Source organism: Besnoitia besnoiti, chromosome I, assembly GCF_002563875.1.
Source record: "Besnoitia besnoiti strain Bb-Ger1 chromosome I, whole genome shotgun sequence".
NCBI classification, from domain to species: domain Eukaryota; phylum Apicomplexa; class Conoidasida; order Eucoccidiorida; family Sarcocystidae; genus Besnoitia; species Besnoitia besnoiti.
This window is the reverse complement of record NC_042356.1, coordinates 1,008,745-1,016,622: the sequence shown is the minus strand read 5'-3', so window position 1 is coordinate 1,016,622 and position 7,878 is coordinate 1,008,745. Positions and strand designations below refer to the sequence as shown.

Below are 7,878 nucleotides of genomic sequence, written 5' to 3'. Positions count from 1 at the left end.
AACTCTCTTGAGAAGCCGATTTCCTACCGCGCCGCCCGGAAGACAAGCGAGAAACTCAAGAAGCAGACCGCCCCCCGCTGGATTCGCGTACGCTCCAGGGCCTTCCCGCGAACAGGCAGTCCCGCCGCGCACGTCTGCGCGCAGGACGAATAGCCCAAGAGAACAGACAGACCAACCGCGGGAGAATCACGCAGCCAATTCGGCATTGGACGAGCCAGACGGCGTGGCAGAGCTACACTTTCCCGTCGCCTGACCCACAATGAATGTAGAACGAGCTCACCCACACACGATTCTGCGTTGCCTTGTCAACGCGTGCGCGACGAGGGCGTTGGCAGACGGCAGTTTCCCTTCTAAAGAATTGAGAAGGTGTATACTCTCTCGCGCGGGAGAGCAGAACGTACAAGGGGTCGGTTTTACCAATGTCACGTGGCGGCGGCATGCACACGTAAAACAGTTCAAAACAGACGCAAGAAGAGAATGCAGTAGGAAATGCGGGGTGCTGACTCATGTGCGGCACTCGTCCGTAAGCGGTCGGCCGTTAGAGTTTCTTGTGACAAGAGGACTCGAATGCAGGCTCAGGCGAAGAAAGAATCACGTGTTTGCGGGATCCTTCATGTGCAAAACTGCCAAGCGCCGCGCCGTCACGCGCTGCGTGAATACAACGATTTTATGTACGACGCAGCAGTGGAAGTCTCCAAGCATCGCGAATGCGTCTTGTTGCCTGAGCGAGGCAGTGGGATCATCGGTCTTAATGCGTGGAAGACTCACTATACAGAGCGGCAGTACTATCCTGTGGAGTAGGGGGGAGGCGGGGGGCACACGAGGATCTTCGTACAGTTCATCTGCCTCGTGAGGGATGTCCGAGGACGTCATTGCAGGTCTTCTGCAGTCACTCTCATACCCAAAAGAGATGCAGCGGAAGTTGGAGCAGGTGGCGCCCCGCCCGTTTTGCTGCTTGCGGTGGAACCGAGGCCAGGTAGTTCCCAACAGTGCACTCGTGTAAACGAGGGATTTTAGCTGTCGCTTGGAAAAATTTGCTTGTCACGTGTATGTTACGAACCAGTGACTCCCCGAGTGCAAGCCTCACAGAATGAAGGGGCGACAAGCCTTCAGGGGGTCGTTGGTTGCCACCTTCGAGTCACGGATTTGTCCGTCGCCACTGCAGGGGTCCTCCTGCTGGGATGATATCATTGTATGCGCCCTTGCTCAAAGTGAAGAAGTCTAGCGTGTGAGACATAGAGGCACGCCTGTACGAACCCAGCGCACGTCCGAGTACGAGTGAACGGAAACCCGCCCTGCCAGATACAAAGTGCTTTGCAGGCCTATGCTCGACTCCGGCAAGTCAATTCCTACTGATACCGTCCACTTTCCTTTCTCGTTACACAACAATTGCCCAACCTTGGAGCCAGTGTATACATCTCCAGAGGGTCGTAGACGAATAGCGGGCGAGCCGCGCCGCCGAAGGCGCAGTCGAGGCTGAGCAGGGTCGTGAGTGTTTCCTGACTCTTCGTGCCCATGTCGAAGAGTGAAAGCTTGGATCATCATATGCATGAGCTTTACGGTATGACGCCACACAGGAAGATCCCACGCCCTGGAGAGCCTCGCGAAGCCAGGTTTGGACTATACGTCGCCTACACGGGCGCACATCTCTAAGAAGCGGCGCCCCTGCTACAGCCTCGGTCCCGTTGAGTGTGCGGCCTGCACCTGCCCTGTGTTTCGTGCAGAGTTCTTTCATTCGTTTCAGTAAGCCGCTAAACTGGTCACCATGTCCCCTGCCGCGCAGTACCGTCCCGCCTCTGCACTTTACTGCGGTCTATGCGCTGAAGACGCACACAAAACGGAAAGTGTAGCCGCGCACTTCATTGAGCAACAAACACGAAGACCACAACGCAGGTGCGATCACAAAAAATACCCTTCTAAAGACTTGTGTGTGCTTCCTCAGCACGACCAACAACACTGCGAGTCTGCGCACTGCGCAGACACAGCGGCGACGTCGGGCGGAAGGCTCAACTGCAGGCTGAGCAGTGACATGCCCGCAAAGAGTAGAAAGATAAAAGGATACACATACGTTTACGCACGTGTACTTCCCTAAATGTGTTCGCACGTGCGCAAATGTCCCTTTTGACTGGGTGTCGCGTGGAAAGGCGGGAGGGGCGAGAAAAGTCGACTTAGCCTACCATCCAGCTGTCGCGTGAGTGAGCGAAGGGGGATGCTGCGAAGACTCAGCGAAGCGGAGGAGAGACAACTCGAGGGCAGGCAAGAGGGCGCGGACGACCGACTTCTCGCGTTTTTCTCCCCACTGTTTGCTGCGCGCTCGTGACGGAGTTTCACTTTTTCTCGTTCTTTTTTCTCCTTTTATCTTCCACCTCCGCGTTCTGCCTTTCTTCCGTTCGCTCAGATGCCGAAGAATAAAGGTAGGCCTTGCGGGAGGGGTTCTCGTCCTTCTTCCTCGATTCCTCCTTATAGAGACGGCGTCAGGAATCGAGAAACACGAGAGAGCGGAAATGAGGAGCGAGCAAGGCCGTACATAAGGGGCAGGGTTTTGATTAAGAAGGAACTTTACGTTCTTGTGCAGAGGAAACAGTGTTTCTGCCTTTTTGACTCTCTGTTCCTTGCCCCTCTTCCTCCCTGTGGCACGGCATGCGTCCTTTTTACTCGGACTTGCATTTTCTCCTGTATTCTCCCTTTTCGCGCGGTGCGCCACATGCACGTGACACTTATTTCTCTCTGACGGTTGCCTGGTTGACGTCACAAGAAAAACTGTCTGCATTTCGTCTTTTTCGCCTCTCCGCTGGTGTCACGCCGCCACATCCTTCGCTCGGCTAACGCCTCCGCGCCTGTTTTTTCTTCCTCCGATCCCGTCTGCGCTCGTCGCGGCAGGCTGCTGTTCAACACACATGGGCATTCGACGGCTCTGCGTCCGTGCGCGCTAGAAGGGCCTCCTCAGGCTGCTTTGTTTTGCCGTCGCATCGATAGTTGATCTTCGTTGTTCTCGATTCCCTTGAGGGGGAAGGGGGGGGTTGGGGGGGGGGGGGGAGAGGGGGGTGGATTGCTTATGGATTGGCTTTTTTCTCTTTTTCTCACTCGCATGCGCCGGCTGAAATGCGTTTCCTCTCTGCTGCACGCTGCGTGGCCGCGTCACGGAGTGGAGAGAGCGTTGCGCCCGCAGTTTTCTTTCAAGTCGCATCTCGTCTGATTCTCGAGTTTTCTGATCGACTTGATCAACGCAGCCAGCTGTCAGTGCGTGTAAACGCTGCTTAGCGGTGTCTCAAGGCGGTCAGCTGAGCGCGTGACTGTGAGAGGGACTGTGAGCGTCGACCCTCACAGTCCGAGGCCCTAGTTCTTGCTCGCGTGTAGCAGCGGGCGCTTGACTCATCCTCGCACTCACTCACCTCTTTCTTCTTATTCGAATCCATTGCTTGCGTGTGACAAATGTGGCGCGAGGCGTTCGCGTCGTGCCCATTTTCTGCCTCGGCTGCGTTCTTCGGCCGTCGTGCAGGTGCAGGACGCCGTTTCATGCGGGGTTTGCTCGCTCCGTTCCATCCTGAGTCCTTCGCCTCCTGACCCTTTCTCAGTCGGTGGCGCCCCTCTCACCTCGCTCGTCCCCTCGTGTCTCTTTTTCGCGCTGGATACGTGTGTTTCTGTCTTCTTCATTCGCCTGAACTCGCGAACACGTGTCTGGTCTTTTGCCTCTCTGCAGGAAAGGGCGGAAAGAACCGCCGGAGGGGGAAGAACGACAATGAAGGAGAGAAGCGTGAACTCCAGTACAAGGAGGATGGACAGGGTGAGTCTAGCTCAAGTGTTTTCTGAAAGCCTCCGCTTCCTTTGCCATGCGTCCTCTGCTGCATGCTTCCCTCCCTTCTCTTGTTCGGCCTCCGCGCCGTTTCGATGCTGCAACCCTCCCTACGCCCCACCCGCCGCGCCCTCTGCCGGCTTCAAAGGTCTTTCTGCTGCACATGACGCCGTTTCTCTTTGGTTGTGCCTACTGCGGCTTTCTCTCTTTCGCGGCGACGAGGTCTCCGTGCAGTCTGACACACTGAGACCTGAGGACGCCGGTTGTTTCTCTCGCTGTTTGAAACCGCTGGCGTCGCCGCGTCTCCTTCCTTCTTTCGCGTGCCTGCTTGATGCGTGACCCGAGCCGTCTGTGCGGCTACGCGCACAACGCTTGCGATGCGTCGTTCTCAGTCGGGTCGGTTGCGCGTTCTTTTTCTGCGTTTATCGGTGTGCTGCAATCTAATTCATCTTACAACTTCAGATTCGACGATCTGACGTGTTCACTCAGCGTGTTTCCCCCATGCTGCCCTCGCCGTTCCGTTGTGTTCTGCGCGCCTCTGGGCGGGAGACGTGTGTAGACGAGCGTCTTATTCTCAAGTCTGTCTCTCGCATGCGTTCGCGTGGCGGGCACAGGCATTTCGAGCCTCGGTTTTCTGCGACTCCTGCGTTCAGAGTACGGTCAGGTTCTGCGCATGCTGGGCAATGGACGCCTGGAGGCCTACTGCTTCGATGGCGTGAAACGCCTCTGCCACATTCGCGGCAAGATGAGGAAGCGCGTTTGGGTGAACAGCGGAGACATCGTTCTCGTCTCGCTGCGCGACTTCCAGAACGACAAAGGCGACGTCATTGCCAAGTGAGACATTGCACGCTGCGAGGCGACGGGCGAGGACGGGGTGGCATGGGGGCGGAGGGGGGGGGGAAAGGGGGGAATCACGCGCGGCGGCGGGGCCCTGGGGGTTTCAGGCTAGTTTCGGTGAAGAGTGTTCCGAGGTTTCGCATGGGAGGGTCGCTCGCGTTTCTCCGCATGGCGCAGGCGCACATGGCAGGTCAAGACGCACGGCCTGGGAGGCTGATGCGACCGATGCGCTTCACACAGCGGCGGCGCAGGGGCGCGGTTCTCAACTTTGAGGGTCGCGCGGGCAGGCCTCTGTGGCCTCTCTCCCTCTCTAGGTGATGTAAGCCAGCGTGCGACGCCCCGCCATGCATTTTCTTTTCTGTTTAGATACAACCCCGACGAGGCTCGGCTGCTGAAGCAGTACGGCGAGCTTCCAGCCAACGCGAAGATCAACGAGAGCGACGTTTTCGGCGACGAAGACGGCGGAGGTGGAGGCATCGACTTCCAGGAGGACTCCGATGTTTCGGAAGAGAGCTCTGACGAGGAAGACGGTGGAAAGAAGAACAAAGATATGGATATCGATGATGTAAGTTTCGGGAGGGCGGGGAACGGGGCAGCTTCTTCAGCCGTGAGAGCCCCGTGAGGGAAACTCAAGAGCCGAAGCTTGAGATCCAGGCGGGCTGGCGGACCAGAGGAGAGCGCCGGACACGGCGAGGCAGTTTCGCAGGGCGCTGCCCTCCGGTAGCGCGATTCGCACACGGGCTAGAGAGACACATCGATGCGGATAGGCGGAGGGCGGACAGGAGACTGCGGCTCACGCGCAAACTGTTAGCGAGTCCTGCAGAAAGCGCCATGCTTTTCTTCGGAGAGGATGAGAAGCAATGGCCGCTGCCGCTAGCATTTTTCGAATCGTCGCTGTGATCTCAACGCTTCGTGTTTCTGTGCGGGCCTATCGCAGGTGCCCGCACGTGGCGGCGTATGCACGCTGTGACGACTTCATTTGCTGCCAGCTGTGTGACTGATTGGCCTGTGTGCTTGTGTGTGCGTGTCTTCAGATCTGAAGGTTTTCTTTCCTTTCCCGTCTACACCAAAAAGTTATTCTTCTTCTCGTGCGCGTCGCCGCGCGCACTGTCTGTCGTCTTCTCAGTGCTCTTCGTTATTTCCTTCCCCTTTTCTCGGGCTTTTCGCCGAGGTTCTGTGGACTTTGGTTGGGGCAAGAGTGGGAGAACTATAGCGGTGTATAAGAGATCTTTTTTTCGTCGTGTCGCCTGCGCTTCTTCTGTCCTTTGTCTTCTGTCAAAACAACTCAACCTTCCCTAGAACGTGTGTTTCTATTATCCCTTGGCGGCTTCCGCTCTTCTTCCCGCTCCAAATGAACTCGCCTTGCTTCTGTCGTTCTGTTCATTGACGCCTTGGAAAAAAGCCGAAAGCATATACCTATAGTGGAGGGCGGACGGTGTATTCGCAGTCGGCGGCCGAAGCAGAGTGACTTTTTCGACACGACGCATAGACCGTCGCAGCCGCTTACCAGGTTACACCAAAAGACCTCAGTCGTTGATCATTCACTGTAGCGTTGAATGAGACGCCTCAACACACCCCCGTATGTCTTAAAAATACTGGAGCGACAGCGTACGGGCGATTCCGAGGCAATCAACAAGAAAAACAGCAGCACTGCGGTACTTGCAGTGCTTCTGAGGGACCGGTGCTCAGTTGCCAGCTGTCGCGCCTGTTTTTTGAGGGTGATTTGGCAGTGAATTCCTGCAGTCGTGCTCTGGTGGGGAGCGCGGCAGGCGCCGGCATTCGTGCCGTCTCAGAGGGCTGCGAAATCATTGGGCACGAATATCTGGGCATTGAAGATATACCTGATGCCGTATGGCTATCGCCAGCTGCACATGGGAAGACACTGCACATGTAACGTTTCTTTTCTTTGCGGCGCTGCGCGGCTTCTGAGCTGTCGGAGGCACTCAGTCCGGATTTCTGATCCCTAGATTGCCCGCCCACCGAAACCTGCAGACACGTGCTCAGTGTCCGCCTACTGTCCGTGACGAGTCCACGGCGGCGTGATGCGCACGCGGACTTCCGCGCGCGGGTCTCCCCACATTTTCGCGCCCTCGACACGGAAGCCAGGCGAGGCAGTTACCAAATCTGTGCATCAGTCCCTCAGTCGGAAACCCAAGAGCTATCGGGAGAAACAGGGCTTGCTACCAGCACTCCGCACCCACACCGGGCTCTCTTGCGGCAGTCCTCAGCCATGCGTGCGAGGCCAAGGCTCCGGCGGCGACAAGAAGACAGTCCGCTCGGATCTCCTTCATCCTCGGCGTGAATGCGGCCCACGACCCTAGAAGACGGAGAGGCCCCCTCAAGGGCTGCGGAGGGAAGTAGAAGCTTGATGCATGCTGTGGTGCGCCTCGCGTCTGAAAACTTTGACCTCACGACTCCATGACGTGTAGCCGCCACAGGAGGACGTCGGTCACGTCGGCACGTTTTCTGGAAGGATGCTACGCATAAGCTCTAGGGACCCTAACTCCCACAGCTTTTCGAAGCGGACAAGAGAAAGACTATATTCAGAGAGACAGTGTAGTCGACGCACCGAAGAATACCTTAAAACCCACCGCCGGGGGCTAACGGTGCTGAGTCACGCGTGCACCAGCAGAAAATCTACTGCAGAGCGGTCGGGGCAAGAGAGGGGATGAGTGCTGTAGCGGTGATGCCAGCGCAGAGTTTTGGCTACACCGCCAGTTTGTTTTCTGATTCGTCCACACAGATAACCTGCCGAAAGAGAGCGCCTTCCTGCGTTCCGCGTAGCTTAGAGGCGACGGATTCGCAATCAGGCGGCAAGCAACCTCCCAGACACACCGCGCGGCTCTTCTGACAGAAAACCTATGTTCTTTCCGAGCAGCGAGGAGGGGATGCTGTGTCCCCCGTTGGAGCCACCCCCCCTGTCTTTAGGCTACGTTGCCAAACGACCTGATTCGATATGAGGAGGCAAAACTCATTGATTCCGGCAGCAATAGGCGTGCCGAAATGCCTGGCGTATCAGGGTTCTCAAAGCCTTGCCCACAGAACAGGGCAGAAGGCAGTACAGGGTTTCAACCCTTTTCACTAACGACGAAATACATCCAACCGCTGTGTCTCGCGAACAGATTCATTCTCTCAAGTCAGCGCACCGGCAGACACGCTTGACGGCGTCGCTACTCTCAGGATGACCGTGAGCTTCAGGCGAGCCCTCGATGGTTCACCAGCGGCCATCGGGGCGGTTCAGAGACTGT

General features: G+C 57.0%; 1 protein-coding gene across 1 annotated transcript; it reads left to right on the top strand.

The window, feature by feature from the left end:
- Positions 1–1,765: 1,765 nt before the first annotated feature.
- Positions 1,766–5,252, top strand: BESB_001530 (putative eukaryotic initiation factor-1A; the record flags this gene model as incomplete). Its single annotated transcript, XM_029358908.1, has 4 exons — positions 1,766–1,893; positions 3,576–3,784; positions 4,447–4,627; positions 4,997–5,252. 4 exons carry the CDS (start codon positions 1,766–1,768, stop codon positions 5,250–5,252), a joined length of 774 nt encoding a protein of 257 aa, XP_029221820.1.
- Positions 5,253–7,878: the final 2,626 nt, after the last annotated feature.